Consider the following 27,102-nt stretch of genomic DNA (forward strand, 5'->3'; position numbering starts at 1 on the left):
CACAGTCAGACGGTGGTTTAAAAGCACTTTATTGTTCATCAAGGCTACTTTACGTACAAAAAGGTGGCCTGCCAAAACCTTTTTAGTAGGAGACACAGAGCCACAAATTGACTGTATTCTGGATACATTTTTTTTTTTTTTTTCTTTACAGTTCAGAGTATTACTACCACTAAGTACATGCTACTTCCACTTCAAAAAGGACCTGGAAAATGTGGTACAGTCAGAGTAAAGACCAACTCCTCTTTGATTTATCTGCACAATTTTCATGTTGTTTACTTGATTAAAGATGCTAAATGGCCTTAACGGATGGGAACGGTGACATCAGATACAAGAGTGATGACCCAAAGCCCGTTTGCTGCTCACAACTCAGCCTCACTGACTGATGGCAGAGATGAAGCAGATGAACTTGGGCACAGAAATTGCTGTCAGGTTTTTATCAGTTCAGCTTTAGTGTTCTGATTTCAGTGACCAGAGAAGTGTTCTCAAAGGACTGGTGGTTTTACTTGTAGCTCAGTTCCCATCTGTAGATCATCAAAAGACCTTCCAAACCAAGAATTTATATTCCCTGTGGAAATTTTGCACGCCTGCTAGCACATGACTAATGCTGATTTTCTTTTTCTTTTTAAAAGTTAAATGGGATTGATTTTGGCCGGCAGGACTCACTGGGCTAGTGGCAAAATTATTATGTTCCATCACTGCAAAACTTGCAACTTGCTCAAGAGGCCTCTAAAAGAAGCTCTTTTGTTCAGAAGTCTCAGACGTCACATGATCGAACACAAGCTGAATGACTGCAGAACATCGGGGACCAATGGAAGTAGCGATTGTCACCGACACACCAGTGGCCTTACTGTGGTTTCATACGTTTACTGTGTTCCTGCACTTGAACCTTTACTCTAACAAGACAAACTCTATAAACAAAAAAGATCAACTTTTTTCACAAAAAGAAAATGCAATGATTACAATATAAGGACAGGGAAAAACAACAATTAAATAGCTACATATCATTAACAAATTAATTGTTCCTCAAAAAATACCTACGATTTTTTTCTCTGTACATTCGTTACGCACAGCGTAATGATGGTCTTATAGTTACCTATTATAAAAAAGTATTTTTTTTTTATTAAGTGATTTTCCTACAGTGTGTAGGGAGTGTGTGCCGAAGCAGAAAGAGAGCCTCCTACCTACAGGGTGGTAGTGAAATGATAATGAGAAAGAATAATAACAGAAAAACTCAATCCTCTGGACACTGAGCCCTTTTCCCTCGTGTTTTCTAGCATGACGCTCAATAAATCTATTCTTAAATCAGGGTCAACTGAATGTGAGAGGAGGGGGAGGCATCGCTGTGAGACTTTCCGAAGACTTTCAGTGGCAGCTGAACGTCTCCTGACTCGCAGCTCGTGCTTACAGAAGCTCAGCTCCTGAAGCTCTGCTCCCCACAAAACCTGCCTGCTTAAAACTCACCATCCAAACCGCTCTGAACCGGTCACACAAAGCACATGAGGGGTCTTATCTGTTTTGGGGATCTGGCAGCTTCGTTCTGATAGAAGATACTGCATTATCAGAAGATTCTAGAACTTTCACCATCGGATCTGGTTCTGTTCAGTTGAAGATGGAATGTGTGGACATTCTAGAACACTGAGAAAGCGTTCCATTTAGAGAACTGTGGTTCAGGGCATTTTGATCAAATACAATGAGTGCTTCCATCACAAAGAAATAGGAGTAGAACGGACATTGCGCGGTTTGCCATGGTCGGTTCGGCTGGTACGTAACAAAAGGGTGACCAGTAACTAATTTAGCATTGTTGCTAACTAGCTAGCTTGTTTAATCTGCCATTCTGTCACACTGTACTGTTAAAAATGAGCGGAACTGAGTTCCTGTAGCAATAGCCAATTTGCTTTGCAATGGGTGGATGAAGCATTTAGTTGTTAAATTTGACTAATTTAGTGGCCCGCTCTGCTTAGTACCACTTCACTGCTTGATTGGTCATAATTACAAAATGTCACCTAAGTGAATCTGTGACTTACAGTAAGTCGGTTAGTCACTACAGCGGTCACCAGTGGCAATGGTACAAATAAAAATGGCCACCGCTCTGACCATCCTGCTACATTGATCAGAATGGCAATGCCCGTTCTCCTCTTATTCTTTTTTTATGATCAATCACACACAAATATGAACCTCGTCACCCTTTAAACTCTGCTCAGACACATGAAATTATTCTGTTCTTTTGCCCAAGCATGACTTAATCACTGGCAGTTCTCTAAATTCTATGCTCCGAATGTTCAAATATGTTTTGTGTGTTCATGGCATGAATGCTAGTTTGTTCCTTTCGCATATGGTATGAATATATGTCAAATTTGCTTGATGCAAAGACAAAATAAGCTAACTTGGACACCTTGTAAATCCAGTAAAGACACACAGAACAGCCCTGTTGACAGGGAACTCAGGGACAGTTGTCCCTGGCTGGTTATGAGCTCTGTCTGTTGATATGGAGATACTGAGTGTATATGAGGCCTGTACAAAGTTCCCTATAGGAGGAATGTATGCCACCTTGGCGCAGGCTCTTTAACAGAGTAAAATTCATCTTCTCAGACTGCAGCTGTCTGGCTTAACTTCAGCAACGATACAATGGTGTTCAAAAAAAGAAAGCACTGAAGTATAAAAACAAATAAGGCTGGACACCAAAGAAGGACACAAAAAGTCACCTGATGAAGGCTGAATAAGCAGTGACATCACCAACATTATGTGATTTGTTTGTCAAAATCTCTCTCAGTTTTCCATGGCTCTTATAGGCCAACAAGATGTTGAAGAGCCTTCGTGACTAGCTCTTACCATAAATAATACCTTGCTTCCCAAAAGCATCAGAAGAATACAGACTCTTTTATGTCAGGCTATAAATGCTATTCAGGAAAACAAGGTACTTCTGACTATTTGTGCCAATTTGGTGTCTCAGCTCAGTCATGCTGAAGGTTGAAGCATCCTGTACCACCGATGGATCAATATCTTAAGAAACCCTTTACAGGCTGCGTATCCCGAAGCAACCTCAACACTGGAACGATCACTGCTCTGCTGCAGGAACCAGCTAATCCATTTCTGTGCTGAGGTGGTTAGGAGAAACACAGCTCTCATTGTTAAACAGAGCCTGTCCGGAGGCTGTCCCGCTATAGATGTTTGTTACCATACTGATATTAATGGAAAACAAAAAATACAAAATTGTAATAATAACAATAACAATAATAATATGGAGTACGACTGACCCAGCAGTGAGTGTATAGTGTCTATGTCTGTTACTGACAACGAAAAAAGTAACAACTAACGTCCGAATGAAAAGGCTAATAGTAGTTAAGATTGAAATGCTGCTAAAAAAAAACATTAATAGATACCAGCTATTAAAAACAAAACAACAAAAACATGCATTTGTAAAAGCATTAGTTTACCCTTCAAACCTTGTAGAAATCTACCAAACCACAGTGTGTAGGAGAGGGAGGGGCAGCAGGGTGTAAGCCAAATATAATTACAACACCCATGTTCAAAGAGATACAAAAACACAGGCGTGTTTGAAGAGATCTGAATAATCTTCTCTCCCCCGGTCGAGAAACCAGACTTTTTTTTTTTTCAACCACAAAGTGACATGCAGCGTCATCTATCCCCCCCCCCCCCCCATCGCTGTCAGCAGTTAAGCCTGTGAAACACATCAAAGCACATTGTTGGGCACCACACTGCAGCTCCTACAGCTGTGTTTCCAGCCCCGATCTCCTCTCAGCTGATTTGATAACCCGACTGTGCTTGTAACATTAAATGCAACAATTTGGCACTATTTAAAGGGATAGTTTAGATTTTTTGAAGTGGGATTGTATGAGGTACTTATCAACCACCAGTGTAATACCTGCAGTAGATCACAGTCGGCATGCTTTTTTTTAAAGGAATATTTTACTTAAAATGTTCCTTTTCTTGTCAGTACTCCTGCCTGCTTCTCAAAACCAGCCATCGTCTACTGTAGGTAATATGACTATGGATAACTACCTCATAAATCCCCCAAAAAGTGGGGTTGTAAACTTTCCCTTTGGGCTTGTTAAGTAGTTCAGACCCGACAGTGGTTGCCATGGGTGGCAATCTTACCATGCAGGCATGTGTGTGTTTGTATCAACAGCTGCACTAACCAAAATTTAAAAAAACACTTTATATTAGACAACTTGTATCCAAATCTCTTAACATTTTGCCCAGCCCTATTGGCATTTTCCATTTTTCCAAAATGCATTCAAAAGAAATATGAAAATGTGGCTAAGGACTCTTCTGTCAAGGCCACGATGGATTTTAGCCAGAATGATTTTGAATAACAGTTAATGGCATCAAATAGAGGTTCCAAAAAAAACAAACAAAAATCAGCTTTATCAGTCCCAGTGTGTGCAGTGCCAGATTACAATATTGACATGCCACCCTTTACCCTCTACGGCAGTAGTGCAAATCCGACCAAGTCGATCACCCAAATACACACGTTCATTAACAAAACCACCAGAACACGTACACATGAGCGAGAGGGAGACAGAAGGAAGGTGAAGAACGGTACAAGATAAATGGAGGGAGATTACAAAGATGGCTTTTTGTTGTTTTGTTTTCAAGGTGGGCGTTGATGAACATCAGTGTCTGAGGTTTCTTTGGTAACACAGTCAGGTGGTTTGTGATCATTTTCTCCAAAGTGTTTCTCACTTATCTCTTCTTTCAAATGTCGGGCATCTCATAACGCAAAAGCAGTACACAAAACTACTGTTAAAGAAACAAACAAAAAGAAAACAAAAGAAGAAAAATTAATAATTAAAACAACACCTCTCCTCTCTCTCGTTATGTACATATAACTACAGACACTTTGCTCAGCTCCAAGCTTGACATGCAGGGATGGTGAATGATTGGAAGGAGCAGCTTGATGCTCCAGTCGAGTCCCAAAGTCAAACCCTTATCACTGGTTACTGATTACTGTCTGGCATAACCATACCAGAGGACAGAAGGGAAACACAAAACGAAACATGTTGTTATTGCTTGATTGATCCTCTATGAGTGCATAGAGAGAGAGCAAGCTTGAGGGTTTTAGATGGTTTTAGCAGACCAGCAGGCAGGCGTTCCCTCTGGGATGCTGGTGACAGACCAAAGTGACGAGGGCGTGGCTGTTTGAGCCGGGGTGATTGGGGGGGGGCTGGGGAAACGGGGGCAAATCCCTCTTAAACACCTCTTTCTTCAGGAGACCACAGAAGGGGAGTGGTTGTGATTGACCATGTGACTGTCGGGGGAGGAGTTTGGGCTGCTGCCGGACGACGAGGGACTCCCCTTGTTTTTAATCTGCAGCCAGGTCTCGCCCAGCGCCTTGGCGAAGTGGTCGTCCACCGAGCCTGTGATGGACACCGAGTTGGTGGCGGTGGGCTCGGGCTCCTTGTAGTTCTTCCCGAGACTGCGGCGGAAGTGCTCCTCAATCACCGGGTCGCAGGCTGTGTTGGCTAGAACAGGGAGGAGAGGAGACAGAGGTTTTAGTTCCCACAATGAAAAGAGAACCTTCTCTAAAATACACTTATATAAAGTTCAGTGGGCAATTTATTGCCTAATATCAGTTCAAACATTGGTAATGTGCATTTTAGGCCAATGGAAAAATACTAACTCCGACATCTACTTCATTTTTTCATTGCAGTTTTTTTTTTTTAAATTAAATCACTGTTTTAAATTTCACTGTTAACCTCAATGAGATCATTGGGATTTCACTGGGATCATAAAAATGGCCACAGTTAAGTTATCAACCCACAGAAAACATGACCGACACTAACAGACAGGACGAATAAAACAGACATGTGTTTGGCTGAAGCCTTAAGTGACTTTTACAGAACAGAGATAACAGACAAGGTAGTAAATAAACCATGTTGAGTCCTCGGAGACTCACTGACAGAAAACAGGGATGTTGGGTTTTTTTAGCATCATCAGTTATATAACAATGTGGAGAGTATGAGCGGTTGTGTTTTCTCTGGAGGGAAACTCAGAGAGGTTTCCCACAAATTGCACTGTATGGGGAACTACTTTTTCCAAAATTGTATCCACTGTAAGGGACAAATGTGTTACTAGGTTACAATTGGTATTAGTTTATTGTTAAGATATGTTCATCTGTCACTGTTCCTTCTACCATCAACTTAAGCCTAACCTAATAATAATAATAATAATACATTTTATTTCTAATGCACTTTTTATCAGCAGATCTCAAAGTGCTTAACAAGTAAAATAATTTTAAAAACAACTCAATAGAGGTAGGTTAAAAAGTCGGTTTCAAGTTTATCATTTGTAGGCCTTTCTGAATAAAAAACCTAAAGAACTGGACCGTCCTGTGTCTGATCCTGAGCACTCACTGTTGATTCTTCTGTAGTTGTTAGCAAGGCTTGCACAGCCGTTGTGGGAGACGGGACAGTGAGACAGGTTGCAGTTGCGGTTGTTGGCTGGAGCGCATGTGATCACTGAAGGACGATTCTGAAACACAAAAACACAAATGCAACATTTAGGAAAAACAACATTAACAATTGTTTCAAGAGTGAGTGTAAAGAGAGTGAATAATGAGAACAAAATTCTAAAAAAGTGGGAAATATTCAAGTAAAAAAAAGACAGAGCAAAGAGAGTTCTGAAGCTTGAGAGAGGGAGAATGATTTAATGACCACCAGGGTTTTAAAACATTTTTGGCTAACAAGCCAAATAGGAAATTTATTCTCTCCATCATCCAGGGAGACTGGCTAATGAAAGCGTGTTAGTCACATCATGTGGGGGGACCTACCAGAGTTGAGGTTTAACCATAGACTGTATAAAATGGGTTTAACACAGCAATTTGCAAAAAAATGTAGCCAATGCTGGAACCAAAGAAACAGGAAGTGCAGGTTACCTGCTGGCGCTCCACGGAGCTGACTGTGTGCGGCACTGAGGCCATAGCTGCTGTGCTGCCACGTGCAGACTCCACCATGCTGTTTTTGGTGAGTGCCAGTGGCTGGTCCATGCTGGCTAAGCTAGCCAGGTGGTGGTGGTGGTGGTGGTGGGTGTGGCTGTACAGGTGGTTGCCGTGGACTCCCAGAGCGCTCGGCACCACCACACGTTCAATGGGGCTCCGGCTCCGGTCCTTGGAGAGGGGAGAGCTGCGATAGTCTCCACTGGGTTTCCTGGGCAACAGAAAGACAGGAAGAGAAAGAGAGAGCCACAAAAAATTAGTCCAGACATTGGCTTGTGTATATATTTTTTACATTACATTACATTACATGTCATTTAGCAGAGGCTTTTGTCCAAAGCGACTTACAATAAGTGTATTCAACCTGATGGTACTAGACATAGACCATAGGAATCAAGTAAGTACATAACTTCAAGAGCTAACTGTCATCGCTAAAGGAGTGCTATATGTTAAAGAAGAAAAGAAGAGAAAAGAATAAGAGTTTTTTTTTTTTTTTTTTAGTATATCTGTTAGGTGACCATGATTTAACCGAGGTATTGTTGGAAGAGATAGGTCTTCAGCCTGCGGCGGAAGATGTACAGGCTGACTCAGGTCCTGATGTCGGTAGGGAGCTCGTTCCACCATTTGGGATATTTTAATTTACCATCATATACCATATACCCCATAGAGGAAAAAGCAGATATCGCCTGAGCCTGATTAAAAGTCTGAGCTGAGCTCCAAAAAAAAAAAGAAGAGGGAAAACTGGTGGCAGATGGTGAAAATGGAGAGAGAAAATAGATGAGCAGTGGAGAGTGGAATAAAGACAGAGAGGTTAAATGGGGCTCAGAGAGAGAGAGAGTTGAGAGAGGGAGAAAAGAGGGAAGATAAACAAAAGAACGATTGTAAATGGGGCTCTGTGTCAAACACTGCAGGACCAGCAGAAGCTATTAATACTGGCCTCACAAACACACTCAAACACATACTCATACTTCTCAGATTGCTGGGGGGTTTGATTTAATACCGTTTTCTTCAAGCACATGCTTTCACACACTCTCTTTTGCTGTTGAGTCTAGAAAGGAGGAAGGAACACTCTCCTAACTTTATCCAACATGGATGGACTCCAAACTTATCCCTGCACAGAGGGGTGAACGGGCACAAAGTTCAAAGCTCTAAAGTGGTTTCCTCAGTGCAGCAAATCAACCTTATCTCTCCAGTGAGCCTGGAGCCAGCTGCACTCACTGCTGTCTGATGAAAACTTGGAAAATCCTGCAGTGCTAATGCAGCACTGATGCAAGCTGAGGAGTCGTCTCTAAGTGTAACACTGTATTTAATCTGCTATGGTTGTCGTTGGCATCCCTCTTCATATGTGTTTCTATTTAGGGACGCCATCAACACTCACAACCATGAGCTAAATACTAAAAATGAAATAAGAACGTATGCTGGCCACACACTTTTCTATATCAAAGAGAATTACTTCCCACCCCACTTAAATCTCTCTGTTCTCTCCAAAATTTGAGCTCACAGTCATTGAGAAAACAGCGATAAGGATAAGGGACTAAAGTAACAACAGTTTGACACAACACAGGTTTTGGCTTTTTTTTTTCTTTTCTTTTTTTTTTTACAGCTCCCAGCTTTGATGATAATGACTTTGAAACTTTTCATATGCAGTGAAGTGGTGGTGCCTGATACTGTGCACACTTGTTTGCAGTTTAACAGGTAGCAATTACTTTTGCTCAGTGCGTCAAATGTGGTCTGTGTTCTGTGTGTGTGTGCTCAACTGTGTATTACAGCCTTACTGCAGCTCCACTCCCCTCCTACAGTTTGAGGCCCAGTTACAGGGAGCAAGATTTACTGTACTCGCCTCTTGCTATCTCTTTTCTCTTCAACTCCACAGCCGTATATATTAAACCATTCACAAATTAAACTGTAACTCATAGACTTCCTCCTGCCTTCACTGACATATACACTATACATACACTACCGGTCAAAAGTTTTAGAACACCCCAATTTTTCCAGTTTTTTATTGAAATTCAAGCAGTTCAAGTCAAATGAACAGCTTGAAAGGGTACAAAGGTAAGTGGTGAACTGCCAGAGGTAAATAAAAAAAAGGTAAGGTTAACCAAAACTGAAAAATAATGTACATTTCAGAATTATACAAGTAGGCCTTTTTCAGGGAACAAGAAATGGGTTAACAACTTAACTCTATGGAGTCTTGGGCTATTTTGTCCATTTTTGAATTCTTTTCATGTCTTTGTAAGTCAATTTTTTTTTTTTTTGTAAGTCTTTTTTGGTAATTGTGTGTCTTTTTTTAGTCATTTTGTGTCTTTTTTTGTCATTTTGTGTCTTTTTATGGTCATTTTGTGTCTTTTTTTAGTCCTTTAGTCCAACATAAAATGTGATTTTGAATCTTTTTTTTACTTTCAAAACACTATCATGCTCAATCAAGAATTTTAAATGTTGCAAATGTGCATTAATTTCAGAGTACACTGAGACATTAAACTGCATCATTTTCAATTAAATTCTGGAAAAGTCGGTGTGTTCTAAAACTTTTGACCAGTAGTGTAGACACTGGAAAAAAAATACCATTTACTGTAAATAAGCTGCACTTAGACATTGGTAGACTGAATCAAACTTGAAATGCCCACTTTATCACTTTATTCTTCACTACCATGTGGAGGGATTTCTCCAGGAAAAAAAAAGTCTGAATGAGAATACAAAACAGGCAAAGTGAAAAAGCTGCAGCAGCCCTTTAAGGTTTTGTTTGGATGCAAAACAAGTTCAGACAAACAGTTGTAGATGCATGTGACCAGGCAACCTGACTGCTGGGTCAAGCATCTGGAGCCAACAGCAGCGTCCTCCACAAACAAATAGTCTGCACAGAATACAGAGAGGGAGAGAGGAAGAGCGAGGAGGGGGGGCTGCATGTGAATGGTCCGGACCTCCACTATAAGAAAGAGTGAGGTCGGTAGTTTCCTTCGTTTGTGCCGAGAGCTTACATTAGCAGACCCCCCTTTTTCTTTTTTTCTCTCTTTGTCTTTCTTTCTCTTTTTTTTCCTCACAATCGGCAGCAAACTTCCTGAGGGTTAAAGAGGTAGAGACCTGGCAGCGCTTTTATAAACCCTGGCCGACAGCTCACCAACAAGCTTTTATGTTGTCCCATGGTGGCATTAGTTTTCTGTTTCATTCTTCATCAAAATGTATTAAAAAAAAAAAAACTGTATCGTGGAGTTCGGGTGAAAATAATGAATATAATCTTGCAATTATTTCTACAGGAAAAATCAATGTTTAATCAAATGCTACAAACTGAAGTCCTCCTGCGAACTCGCTTATCTTCAAACATAAACAATCAGCAGATTAGCTTGGAGGCAAACAGATAATAAAGCTCTGCCTCTCTCATCCCCTCCCAGCTGCTGGGTCTTGAGTTGGGTTGTGGAAGTTGTTCCAAACTTTAATCATTGCCAAAGAGCAGGCATGCCCACATCCTCACACAAGAGGGGCCGCTGCAGGAGCCAGCGAACGGGATCAACAAATCCCACCAATGAATGGCGTAGCTGTCCAATCCACCGCCGCCCCCGCCTTCCGCTCGCCTGATTGCCCACCAAACCCGGGACCGCATTTCATGCCAGGGATCAGGCATTCAAAACCCAGCCCGTGTCTTTGTCTCTCTTACTCACCTCTCAATTATCGTTAGGGTCGCAGCTGGGGAGAGAGGGAGAGGATGCAAAGGATGGACAGCGAGAGCTACACATGAGACACGGGCACGGGGGGGGGGCAACCAGGGCTAGAGCTGAAGAAAGAGGGTTGCCAGGTCTGGGGCTAGAGGAGAGGATGAGAGCTAAAAGTGAGAGAGAAAGTGGAAATGAGGGAAAGAGAGAGAGGGACAGCCTTTGAAAAGTAGAGGACTCTGGGACTTGGCACCTACAAGAGGTTCGGGTTACAAAGTGAATTTAAAAAAAAGAGGCAAGAGGAGTGAAAATGGGAAGTTGGGGACGCAGCCTAATCTTATTTCACAATAAATGTTCCCTGGTTTACTTTTCACTCTCGGTTCGAGCGTGAATGTGGAGTTAACACCACACAGCAGCTTGCACTGAGGTGGGAGAGACAGAGAAGCTCAGTAATAATAATACATGGAAGTGACAGAAAGCACTTCATTACACGAAAAGTGAGCTATCACTTCCAGCATTTTAACTGCAAACACACAGATAATTGGTTTTATCCCCTGATTCACATTCATTCATGTTTTCAAATAATTTTGATAACTGAAACTGAAAGCTAGTTTCTAAATATCAATATGTCTATATCTGTGGTGTTTTTGAGGAACACATTTACACACTAAGAATTCAGAAGCTTAAAAAAGATGGCGGACAGTAAATATAGTACACTTTACTGTAAATAGGTGGTGATTTTGTACACAGCCTTAGTCTTACAGATTTGGGTTAATTATAAATGGATAATAGGGTGTAGGATAGATTCAAATTAATGATATGTGAACACGGTGAAGTGTGAGGATCAAATATAGATAAATATAATATCTGTTCAAGTAATGCTTTGTTTTCCTCACCCTATTCTGTATTAATTTAAGACATATGTCAACACACAATCATTCTCACATTTATGTACAAAGAGTGAAAAGGGGTGATTCTTTATACCTGTCATTTTTGTTGTTGTTGTTGTTCTTTAAAAGAAACATGTGACTGACATCAGAATGGATATCTTCAAACAATAAAAAAGAAAGCAGATATCTATTTGATTCTATTTTACCAGAGCCTGGGTTATGTGTAGCCTGGCATTAGTGGCAGTCACTGTGGTGGCCATTCACTGGAAGATCCCTTCATTTAAAACCCAGAGAGTCCAACCCTCAATACATAAATGATATAGTCATATATCTTGAACAATATTACACCACTCACATCTGTCATTAAGTACATCCTTTTAAGTAACCATTCACATGACACACTGTCTTCAAGTTAACCTCAAGTTAAAGATCAATCACGACTGTGATCATGCGTTTGAATGACTTAAAAAAAAAAAAAAAACAGTCACAAGGACTGTATTCCTGTAAAATCTGAAAACTTATAATTTCTTCTTGCTGGCTTAACAAGCAGCTTTGTATGAGCTAACTTGCCTAATTGTCACAATGGAAAAAACTAAATAAAAAACCAATATAAATGTATGAACTGAAGACTTTAAAATATGGTTTAGTTTTCCGGGTTTAGCTTTGTAGTAGACTGCCAATTTGGTGAGTTAGCTATATTTTACTTTGAGGCAAAGATACAGGAGCTATAAAAGTTCTACACTTTTTCTCACAATTGTGCTCCAGAGTCTTCAGAGAAAACCTCACAATAAATCTTTGGTTGGGCAGAGGTTCATATCCTACTCCTTTAAGAAATAAATAAAGAGCGAGAACAGAGAGAGAGAGACAGAGAGAGAGAGAGAGAGATACACACAGGAAACATCTGGGAAGAATCAGGGCGTAGAGAGAAGACGAGAAAAAAAGCAGAGGAGGATGAAGGCTCAACCACAGGTTACAACCGGGCCCAAGCTCTGCGAGGCCAGCACAAACCCACAAAATGGATATATATACACACACATACACACACGGTCAGTAAGTGAGCCACAGGGCCTACCCAAGCTATGTATATAAACTATACAAACATCTCAACATAGTTTACTCTGCTCAGCCCAGGTTTTAGTAGCAGATCTGAGCGGAAGTTAACAATAATATTTGTATCCTTTAATAAAGTCATTTACAGACTACTATTGGAACAGTATAAATCAAATCACCCATGTCAAACAGGGAGTATAAAACATTACATGGAATTCTTTAAACGGCATGTTAAATCCTGCTTAACATCTAAAACAGGTGAGAAAAACTTTTCCAAACAAGTCTTTACACAGCCGTTTTTAAATCTTTTTCAGATTTCCACTCGTGCAAAAATACTGATAATAATCAGGCGTATATTTAACAGTGAACTGATTGCGGAGAAAGAGAACTGGAGAAAATCCTTTGTTATCAAAGCTGGGACAGATCGGATATGGGAACAACCACAACAAGAAGGCAAAGAAAACAACATGAGAGCGCACACACACACTGAAAAAAAAACACCCACACTATCCCTCCTTTCCTCACAGGCTCACACACTAAATAAATAGTCCAGTCCCATGTAAAACAAGAGGGTAACAATGACTTCACCTGGCTTAGACACACTCTCTTGCTTTCTCTCACAAGCACACACAGACACACAAACACCAACTCCTCCTCTTTCTTATTTTCTCCCCATTTGGCCTATGGGGAAACTTCCATGAGAACAACTAGCTGATGAAGTTCCCAGTAGAAAGCAGCTGCAGTTTCTGTATGCTACAGTACTTACTACAGCAAGCTGATTTAATTAGATTTTGCTTTTAGCTCCTATATCTAAGGAATTACCTTTCAGAGTAACATAGCATGAATGTGAAAGACGTATTAGGTGCTGCTGTGAAAGATGTGGCTGGATTTCCAACCTCTGAATCATTTTCCATATGTCCAATTTGTTTTTCAGCCATTCAAATAATGCAGTAAAAAGAAACGGCAATTCAGCCTGATTTTCAGGCAGAAGAGCATGACCAAGAACAAGAATGGGAACATTGGCTCCAAGCAATGAAAATGGGCCTCGTGCAAGAACAACTCGTAAAAAAAAAAAAAAAAGTGGCTTGTTCAAGTGATTTAGGAGGACTTGCAGCTTTCACCAACCTTCTCACGTTTTGAAATTTGAATTTTCACACAAACACAATTCACGAGTGGTCGAGACCTGTTGTAGGACACGTGCAGTTTTTCACTAATGGCTTGTATATTTTATTATTTTGGAGCTATTTTGATTTAGACAATCCTATATAAATTATAAAGTAAAAGAAAGTGAAGACAAGAATATGATAATGTTACTGCATGAGGCCTATTGTTTGCGGAGAATGACAAATCACATAATGTGGTTACAATGAAAGACAATAAACTCTGAGTTTTGATATACTTCCCAGCTTTATAGTCTCAAGAAATAAACTAACTTAGTGGCCATTGAGTCACATGTAACTAGGCTGCTGCAAATACACTTTCCTGGAGTTATATTCCCCAATTAAAAGCTTATACAAAACCTTACTATGTGTCTGGTTCTTATTCTGAGGGAGGAATGAAACAGCTGAGCAAAAGGACTTTTATACTGGCGGGACTACAACTGCAGAGTGGCGAGCAGGCGAACAGGCAGCAGCAAGCTTCCAGCCCGCAGGCTCCAGTGGACAGGATAAGGCTTCTTTGTTTAAGACTCCTCCTACTCCTCAGAGAAAATGAGAAAGTAGCCCCTGCTGCCTGACAAGGAGCCCTCTCACAACACACACCACACACACACACACACACACACGCATGTTTGGACAGCGCACACTACAACACATGTGCATACCTGCACAGACACATGCAGACTCAGCACAGACGTATAGTTTGCATTCACATATCATCCTGAAACGAGAACTGCAAATGGTTTCAATCAAACATTTATATGCAGAATTTACTACTGCAATTGTGACTTTGCTCTTAAAACACTAAGATGGCTAAGTGTTAACAAACTCACACCACATTCTCAAATTCAGAAGCTGTTTACAAAAAATGCCTGTTAAAATAGTCCCACATAAAAAAAGCTCGAGTCTGTTCAGAAAGTTTATTTCTCTCCCCCCAGTCTGCCTCCAGCTGACTTCACCTTGTGATTGAACAAAAGAAACCTGAGCTTCCTCCTTCATAGCCTCGCCTCAAGTCTAAGGTGTCAGGTGTCTGTGTGAGTACACTCACTAAAAAAATATCACTGAACTTACAGACAAAAGAGAGCAAACGACATGTTGCTCGATAAAAACAATCATTTAGCAGCTGATACAGTCAGCACATGGTGCCGACTGTATCAGCTGCTATTCAAGCCAGTTCAAGCCAAACAGAGAACATTTCTTTTTTTAAAGAGGAGAATGAACACAAAAGCTTCTAAACATGCAGGAACAGTCAACACTGAGCAGAGCAATCAGTGCAGACAAAAAACAAGCTACACAGACAGAAGCAGCCAGCAAAATCCAACAGCTAGAATGGTGTCAGATAACCATCTCTGGACATTTGAACTGAGTGTGTGTGTGTGTGTGTGTGTGTGTGTGTGTGTGTGTGTGTGTGTGCAGGGTTCATTTTCTGGTTTTATGTCTCGCTTTTTCCCAAGAACCAAGTCCATCATTTTCAAATTAAAGCTAATCACTGTTCCAACAATGGACGGATGAGTTAAACGAAGCAGAAAGCTCATGTGTGTCAAATAAAGAGTAGCTGACGGTAAAGTACCCTACAGTGTTTTCTATAGAAGCTGTTTTTACCAGCTATTTTTAACTAGACTTTTTCTGTAACAACAACAACCCATCATTCTCCACTTTCCTGTAATCACTGTTCTTTGGACAGGCAGAACAGTTCAAACAGGGAGGAAAACTTTTCAGAGACTGACTCTGACTGCAGGTTTCAACAAGTCACTCTGCAGTTACCTTTGCCAGGGAAAGAATGCCCTCAGAGAAACCTCAAATTAAATGACTAAAAATAAAGACACATTTAGGATGGCCCTGGGGCAAATAAATTATATCTTGATAAAGTTAAATCCAGGGCTTTCTTCAAAGCTTTGAGGTGCAGCAAGTCAACTAGCAATTGACTTTGCTTGGGCAGAGATTAACCTACAGCACCTAGAGCCAATTGGCTTCAAGGTCATAATTAAAGTGAAGATTAAATAAAGGGATTATGGCTTATCACGGGTTACTTCTAGGAAATAATCATGGTACAATGAGCAGTTTGAAAAGTCATAAAACATCCCAGACTTTCTAGATCAGTTGTTCTTTTGCAGAACTTAAGTTTAACTCAAAATAGTAACAACAAACTGGTTGTATTTAGAAACTGTGGCAAGGAGTTGAGACACCAACTGAAAGCTGACATGACAATAAGTCCCATTGTACTTTGTCAGACCGACTTACGAAATAAAACCCAACTCGTGATACACAAGTAGGAGCATTTGCTTATCAATGTATGCAGAAGTTAACCGCATCGTGCATGAAAAAAATATCTTGTACAGAGTAAAAAACAACCATAGACAACAGTGGGAAGATGGATTTACTGCCTGGTTAAAGAGTATAATGTTAATTCTCCCACCACTGGCACATCCATAACAGAAAACCAGATGACTCTGCACAAATGTCAAGACACACAAGCTAATCCTTTGTTATGTGAGCCCAGACGGTCACAAGATGAAGGAACAAAGACCCTTCCCCTTGTGCCCCGAGAACACTTGATTCAAAAGTTACACGTTTCCTAACATAAGACGCATCAAAATAACGCAGTCCTCTTACACAAGCAAGTCAAAATATACATGTTTTGGTATTACTTTAGTTATGGTGAGACTCAAGAGGGTGAAAACCATTAAAAAACAATATCCTCTTGGATTTATTTGCAAATTGTTATCTCTATCCTACTCAGTATGTTCTAAATTTAACCATTGCTTTACTTTTAATTGTATATAATAATTGTCTTGCAATATGCTACTGTCAGAAAAGCATGCCGGCATTGATAAAAATGTATAAATAGATCAAGTCAGAGGGATATAGTTCCAATGGATTGGAAAATTTGAAACTGGTTCTTGATTCCCATCACTATGACTGTTCCTTCAACGTTAATTTCAATTCAGCTATTTCCTCAATGTGCAAATGTGCAGCAAGTGTTTGTGCAAGCGTGCACAACTGACAGTTTGTACTGGGTGTGCATCCACACATGCGTCTGTGTGTTTGCACATACTTAACTGCATAAATACACTGCCAGTTACTGTGCTCTGGTCTTAATCCAGGGCTTCCAGTATATCTAGCATATCATTTACTGTGTTCCATTGTGTCACCTCACAGCCATGTTGACTGATAGCATAACTGCGATCAGACAAGTGACATAAAAACAGCTGTCATTGATTCATATTATAACTTGTATTTTCAGCAACAGGACAAATTAAAGAATTAACAAGTAAGCAGAACTGCAGAGCGCAAGCTAACATCTCCTTGACTGCTGTTGCAATAAATAGCAATGGCTGGAGTCCCATGACTGACTCAGTCAAACCGAGAAAGAAAGGGGGGGGTTGCTCTGACTCCATTGCCCCTAACCCCAGCAGTTCTTCACAGCCAATCGGTGCTCCAGAATCTCTGGAATCTCTGGAAGTGGGAATGTGGGAACGTTGGAGATGTGAGTAATCTTTCTGTTGTGTAGTCCCTGTTTCCAAGCTTCCAGAAATCTGCGGCTATAAGAAGAACACTCTGGAGCCAGCTAAACATGGCATAGCACCCTGGAGTCCAAACTGGGACTACTGAGAAAGCCTGCCTGTGCACAGCTTTACCAGGCCAGGAGGCTGCAAACACACGTGGCCAACAGAAACACTGGCACACACACACACAAAAAAAATTGACTCCTTTAAATACAGCAAGTTTTTTATGTGTGCATATGTAGCTTCTAGGCAGTGAGGTGGCCTCTTTCACACAGCATGTGCTTGTTTGTGTGTGTGTGTGTGTGTGTGTGTGTGTGTGTGTGTTCTTGTATTTCCTACACAGTGAGGACCGGAACACGTTTTTGACCAACAGAGTGGGGACATTTTTGCAAAGTGAGGACATTTTGGCCGGTCCTCACTTCTTTAAAGGCTTTTTTGATATTTAAGACTTTGTTTTACGGTTAAGGTTACAAAAAAAATGATAATTAACTGACACTGTATTTTGTGGTTACAAAACTAACTAAAATTATAGTGAAAATGTCCTTCGTTTTCGTCTTTGTCAACTTTTTTCATACATAATGAAGATGGATAAGACTAAGGAAATATGGGCAAAATTTACTGTGACCTCTTTTAATCTCCCACCCAACAAATACCCCATTACAAAAAACTAAAACTAACACTAAAACTAATAAAAAACTAAACTAAAACTAGCAAACTCACTCTAAAAACTCATTAAAACTAACTCAATTTGAAAACAAAAATTCACAACAAAATTAAAACTAAAACTAATGAAAAATCCAAAACTATTATAACCTTGCATGGGAATTCACTGTTCCAATGAGGGTCCTCACAAAGATAGAAGTACAAGAATGTGTGTGTGTGTGTATGTTTTTCACTGGCACCTCAGGAATTGAGTATTTAGGAAAAAGATTTTAAGGTTGTCATAATGGATTTTATTCTTAAGTGTCCAAGTGCGTGTTCACTCATCCAACAAGTAATGAGTGCTCCTCAGTGTGGCTACTCACAGCTGTGTAGCAAACAGCCGGCTGATCTTGGCCACATGCTCGTTGTCGTCCATGTCGCTGTCCCCCTGGTCTCCGCTCAGCTTCCTCTTGGTGGGGCTGATGGGAGGAGGTCCTGTCCTGTGGTTGGAGATGGAGGAGGAAGATGAGGACGACGACGACGAAGAGGAGGATGAGGAGGAAGAAGACGAGGACAGAGACAAGGACTGGAGTCTGGGGTCGCCCCTCAAAGCTGCTTCACCTGAGGAGGAGGGGCAAAAAAGATAAAGGAGAGGCATAGAGTTATTAGTGATGTTGAACCTGTATTACAAAGTTAAAGAATTTAAACAATTATATGAAGCAGGTGAGCTCCAACTACTTCAAACCCCTGAAAGAGTTAAAGAAAATAAATGTTAAACAAGGGTTGACAATAACTCTGGTTATTTCAAACTAGGGCTGGGCGATATGGCCCTAAAAGAACATCATGATATTTCAGGCTATTTTTGCGATAACGATATTCTTGATGATATTAGGAAATACTTAAAAAGATATAGAAAATATGATAATTTTTTTTAGACTGTATAAATAAATAAACATCTAAAATGTAGTGTGAAGTGCAAATCTCAACAGTTGCCAAATACAAAAAAGTTACTCTTGACTCTTGTGTATAAGCAAATAACAAAAATAACCATTTAGGGGTTCCGGGGGCATATTTTAATGACATTTTGTAAAGGGGAATAAAGGTTCTTATATGTTTTATTCAAAGCATCTTATTTTGACAGTCTTCTTGTAAATTCTGTGTTGGATTCTGCGAACACATCCATGTGCTCTTATTTTGAAAGCTGCATGTGTTTAGCGACAGGGAGTAAGTAGCTTTTTTGTGATTAAAACAACTTTAACCACCACATCAAGAAGTAGGAACGTTGCCAATATCATGATATGCATTTTTTTAACCATAAAAAAAATATATCGATATTATCATGAACGATACGATATGGCACACCCCTATTTCAAACATGACTTGTGCCGTTGCTGTCAACTGATGTGCTTACACTTCCAAAAGGACGCGAAGCCATGGATGTAAATTATGGTAATTAGTTAAAATGATGGTATTTTCAAGTCGAAGGCAACTGTTTTATTGCCACTTTAAACAAGCCGACCACAAAAACTACTTCATAACAGTGTTACTATACATGCTGCGCTCCAGCTCAAACTTTGGATTTTGTTGACTTATACAGTTTGCTGAGTGAGGCACAAACCTCTGGCATAAGCTGAGGAGTATCTGGTTAGGAATGTTTTGGAAGAAATAGTTGTGGATGGGTTCTGCATACGTTTGTGTGTGTGGTGTGAACTATTTCTCTCTGTGTCTCTGACTCTTTCCTGCGAACCTCCAGTCTTGTCCTGGTACAGAAGGCCCACAGAGACATCAGTGAGTGGGAGTAAGAGCGAGAGAGAATCAGGAAAACTACCACTGGCTCTGCCTCAGCACGGGGACTTTCCACTGCTTCAGCCTCATGTATCTGTCTGACTTTTCCCAAACAAAACATAAAGCGCAGACTGAAACTCCTATTCCTACGTGCAGCTTTCTCCATAACTACTGTGAAATAAAACAGCTAGTTACCAACACTATCTCTTGCAATAAAACAACAATTTTATGCTACAAACAATATTCAATTCCAGTGTTGATTATGTTTTGGAGAATTTGCTATTGTACTGAGCTTTGCATGGCAGAATTAAATAAAAATAAATCCTAAATCAACGATTTTGTTTGTCACATGAAATCATATTCAGTGAACATTTTCTGAGGAGTGATGTGAGAGGAAGTTTCATGCAAACTACAGTGGACAGTATTATACGGAGGAGGAAACAGTCACGTTTGGATGCATGAGGCTGTAAAGTGAAAACCATCTGAATCCGATCTGAAAACAATTATATCATTAAGTAAGCTGAAAACACACTGAAAAGGGCTTTGTAATGTAATAAAATGTGTGCTCAATTGCTGCACTCTTCCTCCATGTATGTTACGTTTTAGCATGGCCTCCCAAACACAGCAGCAGCTCCTCCCCCCTCTCTCTCTCTCTCTCTCTGGCATGTTCCTGCTCGCCCCACTGTGTACCATGGCAACAAGAGTGACATCATTGTTTTTGGCAGGACAGAGGGATGGCAATAAAAGAAGGGAGACTGTGACACCACACTGTCCAATCAGGATCCAGGACATATAATAGCTTGTCAGAGGTTCAGGAGTGAAGCGCTAAACAAGGGCTGAGTGTTTCCCCTGCTAACAAATAAGACATTTGACCGTATAGAGTCAAACACGGCTGACCTCACGGCTGCTCAAAAGTAAACCTGAAACAACATTGCACTCAGTTAACAGTTATAATAAGAGCTAAAATCAATGCAGCTGGACAATAACTCTTACATTCATGACAGTAATTATCTTCAGTTATTGTTAACAGTGATTTAAATAGATAAAGATTCAACTCACATTATTTACTTTAAAAACGAACCTGTAAGAGGCATGCTTAAAAACCCACCTCTTTTCTCTTTCGCCTTCGATTAAAGTTTTTTTTTCCTCTGGCAAGTGCTAGGGAATAGTGTACCCTAGTAATCCCACAGTGCTTTTAAAAAATATCCCATCTTTTTTTAATTTATTTTAATTTTTTTGTTTTTTTTTTGTTTTCTTTGTTACCTTTGTCAATTTTGTCAATTCTGTATTTTATTGCACTTTCTTGCACTTTTATGTGAAGCACTTTGGTGCGGCTCAGCCGTCTGTAAATGCGCTATATAAATAAATCTGACTTGACTTGACTTGACCATGACACTTTTAATAGTTAAACGTGAGGTGGTTGTGAAATATAGCCAAATTATATTTAGCCAAATAAAATTCAGAATTATAGGCAGAAGAACAGTATGACAGACAATGCAAGACATGACTCTCAACTTCACAATCCTATCTATCTAATCTATGTACATTTTCAGTACATAAAGAACAAATCAATATTACAAGAAAATGCTCTTTGCATACAATCGGTGGAAGGAGGGCTTTAAACAGTAAAACTCCACTCCTTCCTTCCTTTCCCCTCTCTGCTCTCTCAGTTCATTAGGTCCAAATGATCAAAGCCCGTTTCTCTTGACAGAACTTCAAACAGCTTGGAATCAGGATGAGATTGGATTACAAACAGAGGTGAACCCCTCTATCTCTTCATTTCCCTCCCTCTGTCTCCCTCTCTCCTTTCCCCCTGAAGATATTTTAAAAAGGATGAGTCCAAGCATGCCCCCTTCTCTGTCTGCAAAACAGCAAAGTGATTATTTTTGGCTGAGTTCCTCAGTAACCTGAACTTGGCCCTCTGGGTTACCTTTATTTTCTGAGCACATAGAGGTTTTAGGCTTTAAATACTTTAAAGGACACACAAAAAAAAGCTCTCTTTCACAGAAGTTCTTGTCTGTGTGAGGTGAACTTTCAAACCGGATGTTAGATTGGTTTGATCTCTGACAGAGAGAGGAAGATGGAGCAAGACAATCAGACAAAAGGGGAGAGAAGTTGACAAAACTACATGGCTTTGAGGAGGTTTTTCAACTTTGTTTATTTCCTACTGCTCAGCAGCAAAATAGGACAGTCAGCATTCCTCTGCAGCCCTCTCTGACAGGCCTACAACTGGTAGCAGCTTTACAGAAAAAGAAAGGGAGAGTTGGAGAGAGAGATTGATGAATGGACAGACGAACAGAAAGAGAGGGACAGAGGGAGAACACATGGCATGTAGTGCATCCTCCCACAGAGTCTGAGAGCAAATCAATCACACAACTGGCAAAAACCAATCATTTCTAAAAAGCAAATATAATGAACAACAAAGTGTAATATGGTTGAAAATAAAATTATTTGAAATTAAATGGAAACAATCAGCTGGTGTGGTTTCAGGAGATTGGAGCAACTGTTTACAATGCTGCACATGTAGGCAACTTGGCATTGCTGATCAGCTAATCTAAGGACTCCTTTTGTGATATTCTGCATGATACAGTAGGTCCTAAAAAGCATACAGGGAATGATCAAGATTCAAGGTTTGACTTGTCATCACATCTGGCTGCCAGCACCTGAAGCCAACTCCAATACATGACTTCATGACTTAAATCCCAGAACTGGTTCTCATTCAAAACCGGTTTTAAATATGCAAACTGAATCCAACTAGCCACCAAGGACTGCAATACAGGAAGACAATCCACTTTCTATTATATGAACTCAAGTTTGTCAGTCAAATTAAGGTAAGAATCAATGTGACCATAACCAGATTGGCACATCTGTAACTGCTATCAATGTTACCTTTCGCAATAGCACATACACATTGATTGTCTGATTCTATTTTTCATTTAATTGTAAACCTATGCACAGAGAAAACTTGATTGACATCAATGTTGAGGATGCAGAATATGTTTTGGTACCGACAACATATCGGTGAAAAACTTTTTTTTGAAGTTTTTGGAGTAAAAGATTAGCCGTCTTTGCTCTTTACATCTTAGCCTTGCATAAACTGTAAAAGTGTGAAATTGTCAGTTATCTTAACGGCATCATGAGACATTGGCCCCCAAACAACAAACGTAAATTAAATTGTTCAATATATTTAGTTTCTTTCTTTTTTTAATGGCATTGACAAGTTGCTTGTCTTAGGTCACTTGATATCCTTTTCAAAATCAATGTGATGCTCAAACAGATTCTTGAGCCCACCATAGTAGAACTATAACATCAATATGACTGTTGAAAGGCATGAGATTGTGTTTGATTTTCACACACTGTAACACACCAAACACTCTTGATCAGTGTACAGGTACATGTACACTACTGGTCAAAAGTTTTAGAACACCCCAATTTTTCCATTTTTTTATTGAAATTCAAGCAGTTCAAGTCAAATGAACAGCTTGAAAGGGTACAAAGGTAAGTGGTGAACTGCCAGAGGTAAATAAAAAAAGGTAAGGTTAACCAAAACTGAAAAATAATGTACATTTCAGAATTATACAAGTAGGCCTTTTTCAGGGAACAAGAAATGGGTTAACAACTTAACTCTATGGAGTCTTGGGCTATTTTGTCCATTTTTGAATTCTTTTCATGTCTTTGTAAGTCATTTTGTGTCTTTTTTTGGTTATTTTGTTTCTTTTTTTAGTCATTTTGTGTCATTTTGTGTCTTTTTTTGTCATTTTGTGTCTTTTTTTGGTCATTTTGTGTCTTTTTTTAGTCCTTTAGTCCAACATAAAATGTGATTTTGAATCTTTTTTTTACTTTCAAAACACTATCATGCTCAATAAAGAATTTTAACTGTTGCAAATGTGCACTGAGACATTAAACTGCATAATTTTCAATTAAATTCTGGAAAAGTTGGTGTGTTCTAAAACTTTTGACCAGTAGTGTATATGTATATGTATATGAAGTACCTCACATCTGCACCTGCTAATAAATGTTGATAACGACAAGAGAGTGAAAGCTTCAAAATAGAGATGAAGCTCTTGGGATAAAGTACCAGTCTATTTAAGCGATTAAGTGAACATTTGCCATGGACTGTATTTCATGTATGAATGCTCAAGCATACAACAACATGTCAGCACACCCACATTATCACAAAGCTCCTCCAACCCCTACTTGGCTCAGCATGTTTGAACACGAAGGGATTTCTTTCCTTCTTTTCACTGGTTGGTTCTTTTCCCTCTTCTTTTATCTTTGTTTTCTTATCATGAGGCACATGATGGAGTCAAATTTTAGCCCAGTCAGCCAAAAGCAACACACATACACACTCAGACATACACACACAAAACAGAAAAACCAATAGATGGGCTAACCCTGCAGGGATGTGCTTCCAGAGACAGAAATAAAGCATTGTGTCTCAACACGTCACATACATGAAGAACCCACAGGATATACAAGTATAAAAATACCACTAAAAAGAAGTAATCTCCCTTCCTCACTCCTGTAATTTCCTTCACTCAGATAGGAAGGATGAAACCTGAGAAAGATTAAGCTTTGCAGTGACACAGACAACCCTTCTTTATTGGCTTCAACCCCAGGCCAGAGGCAGTCTTATCTGCTACACCATCACTGCACTGAAGAGTTTCACAGCCACTGAAATTTCACAAAAATGTTGTCCTAAGCAAAACTTGAAAAGTCAAATGCCTAAAAGCAAGAATTCTGGGTCATACATTTTGTCAAACACTAATAACAACAGTCTTTTTTCCCCACAAAGCATAAGAAACAGACAAAACTACTGTTGACAGACACCATAATCACATCCATACCATTTAAAACACAACATGTTATCTCTACCTGCTCTTAGAAAATGGCACTTGGCCATGTGCCAAACTGCCTCTCTGACCTTCCCTTCGAATTTGCAAAATGGTTTTCAGTCGCACACTCCTAATAGGAGTGCTATTAAAAGTTCATTATATGTTACATGTAGAAAGGAGCTGCTAACTGTGGCACAGCAGCAGCAGCAGGGGAAAAGTGGGCTGATGCACAGCAGAGAGGAAGAGAGATGAAACGAGAGCATGCTGATCAGTTTATCAGGAAAACGTTTTCTTTGGCTTTTCTGTAGAGAATAATTATTAGTAACCACCTTAACCACGTGTTTTTTTTTCTTTTCTTTTCAAAGCTGGAGTTGATTGTGCATGTTGCAGTAGAAATCAGTGGCAGAGGGACAGAGAACAGAGGAAGGAACTTGTATTTAGCCCCCAGAAAAACTGGATGATATTGCAACGCCTGACACGCAGAGCACGAACTGCACAGCACAGGACAGGAGTTAGAAACACTACTCCAAAGTCAGTCACTTTGCTGCTCTGTGCGTTCATGACATAACATGAAATCCTACACTGCTCATGCTAGAAATAACCTGTAGTCTACACTGGCAAGGCAGAGAGAAGATATCCCAGCTCTTATCAAAAAGGAACTGGGTCAAATCCATTAACAACACAGTGTCAATCCTGGAGACTTTGTCATAATCTGATTCAACTGAAGGCAGACCATTAAACCACAAATATCACAGCTAGGAATGCAAGAGTGCGGTGTGAATAATAGAGGCCAGAAAGTCAGAATAACTGAGCTACTAGTAATACAAAGTGAGTCAGCCATAGGAGAAGAGACGTGGAATCCACGCACTTGCAGTCTATTAGTCAATATTTGAACTCATCCCAAAAACAGACATATAACATTAAACGCTACTTTTATTAGCTTAACCCATAAGAACCCAGACCTATTTATCCTTAAAGGAAACTTATGGGGGATATACCACAGACCAAGTGGACCACATAGAACACATTTATGATGTTTTTTCAGAAAATACTACCCCTAAATGTCAAAGATCTGTGGTGTGACGTATATGTTAAATTGGGCTTTTATAGAATTTATGTTTATGATATTTCTTATTTGCCTTTTTCTTTGCATCTCCACAATATATAGCCTATCAAAATTGTGACAGGATAGGATAGGAATATTTTTTGTTTATATTAGGTCAAATGTACTTTAAATTGAACAGCAGAACATATATTAATTTAATAAGTAATAATTAAATAATAATAATAAATAATTTAAACGGTTAAAATATTTGAGTGGCCTATTACCATTTTTGTTATTGTGACAAATACATCACATCAATATTTTTGTTACTTCTTTTATATTGATTTGTTCAGGAAATATGGTCAAAACACGTTGAATGCAATACTTTTTCACATTTCTGTTTCCAGTCACAGCAACATTTTGGAAAAGTCACTTCTTGTCACAGTATGTCACAGTCACATAAAAATGACTAAAAAAAAGACACAACATTACTAAAAAAAAAAAAAGACACAAAATGACAGAAAAAAAACTACATTACTTAAAAAAGACACAAAATGACCCAAAAAAAGACAAAATTATAAAAAAAAAAAAGAAACAAATTATTATAAAAAGACACAAAATTACAGCCATTCATAAAAAACTCACATTAAACTTTCATTTCAAGGTGGGGGCCTCAAAATATTGTCACAAGGGCCGCAATTGGCCCGCGGGCCGCGTGTTTGAAACCCAAGATTTAAAGTGTATGTTACACGCGTGTCACCATGGGTTCTTATGGGTTAATTTTGAAATTTAAAACTAACGTTAATTACGTTGCTAACGGTTAGATACGTTCCAAGAAAAAAACTGACGTTAACGTCAATTCTAAAACGTTTAAAAGTGTTATAAACAGTCGTAATTAACAAGTCATGTAGCAAGTCAGTTAACTATTATGTCTATCAAAGCTAACGTTATTAACAACTTTTCTTTAAAAGGCTTTAAGTGTGGAAACTAAAAGCCAACGTTAAATAAAAGTGAGTTGAGTGAAAACTTGGATCAGCGTCGCTGACGTTAAGTCGCAGTGTTATTAACGGACAAACACAAACAGTCCAAACTTTCCGCTTTACCTTCGTAGCACAGAATGCCAATGTTGTTGTTCATTTTGTCCAGGTACTGGTAGTTCAACAGGTCCATTTTCGTTAGTAGCATTTATCGAGTTTTTACAACAACCAAAAAAAAAAAAAAAAAAAAAAAAGACCAGCTTTTTTTTTTCTCTTCTTCTCCTCTGAAGCGACGGTCAAAAAGCTAAAGGCCCAGCCTCCAACTTTTCTACAAACCACCTTTTAATAAAATAAAACCCGACTGAGAGGATTGACACTGATATTTTAGATACTTTTGTGTATTATGGGTAAACGTATCGCGGTAATAAAGAGCAAAAAAAAAAGAGTAGCGCCAGTTCTCCTCACAGCCAGCTGTAAGTCGACTGCACTGACACGCAGGCTATGCTTGGTATGACTCCTATGCTGCACCAGTGGTTTCCTCTGTTGCTGAGAGGCGCACTGGGCATGCTCGTTAAATCCCTGGAGCGCCTCAAATATCAGGGATGTTTTACGCTCAAGA

At 39.5% G+C, this 27,102-nt stretch overlaps 1 protein-coding gene across 1 annotated transcript; it reads right to left on the bottom strand.

Annotated features, from left to right (window-relative positions):
• Positions 1–12: 12 nt before the first annotated feature.
• vgll4b (vestigial-like family member 4b) lies at positions 13–27,102 on the bottom strand. The gene is made up of 5 exons (XM_059327479.1): positions 26,610–27,102; positions 18,225–18,462; positions 6,896–7,166; positions 6,375–6,492; positions 13–5,483 (listed from the first exon to the last, which is right to left on the bottom strand). The coding sequence occupies exons 1-5, from the start codon at positions 26,689–26,691 to the stop codon at positions 5,227–5,229; spliced, it is 966 nt and encodes a 321-aa protein (XP_059183462.1). The 5' UTR covers positions 26,692–27,102; the 3' UTR covers positions 13–5,226.

Source organism: Centropristis striata, chromosome 3 (assembly GCF_030273125.1).
Source record: "Centropristis striata isolate RG_2023a ecotype Rhode Island chromosome 3, C.striata_1.0, whole genome shotgun sequence".
Taxonomy (NCBI): Eukaryota; Metazoa; Chordata; class Actinopteri; order Perciformes; family Serranidae; genus Centropristis; species Centropristis striata.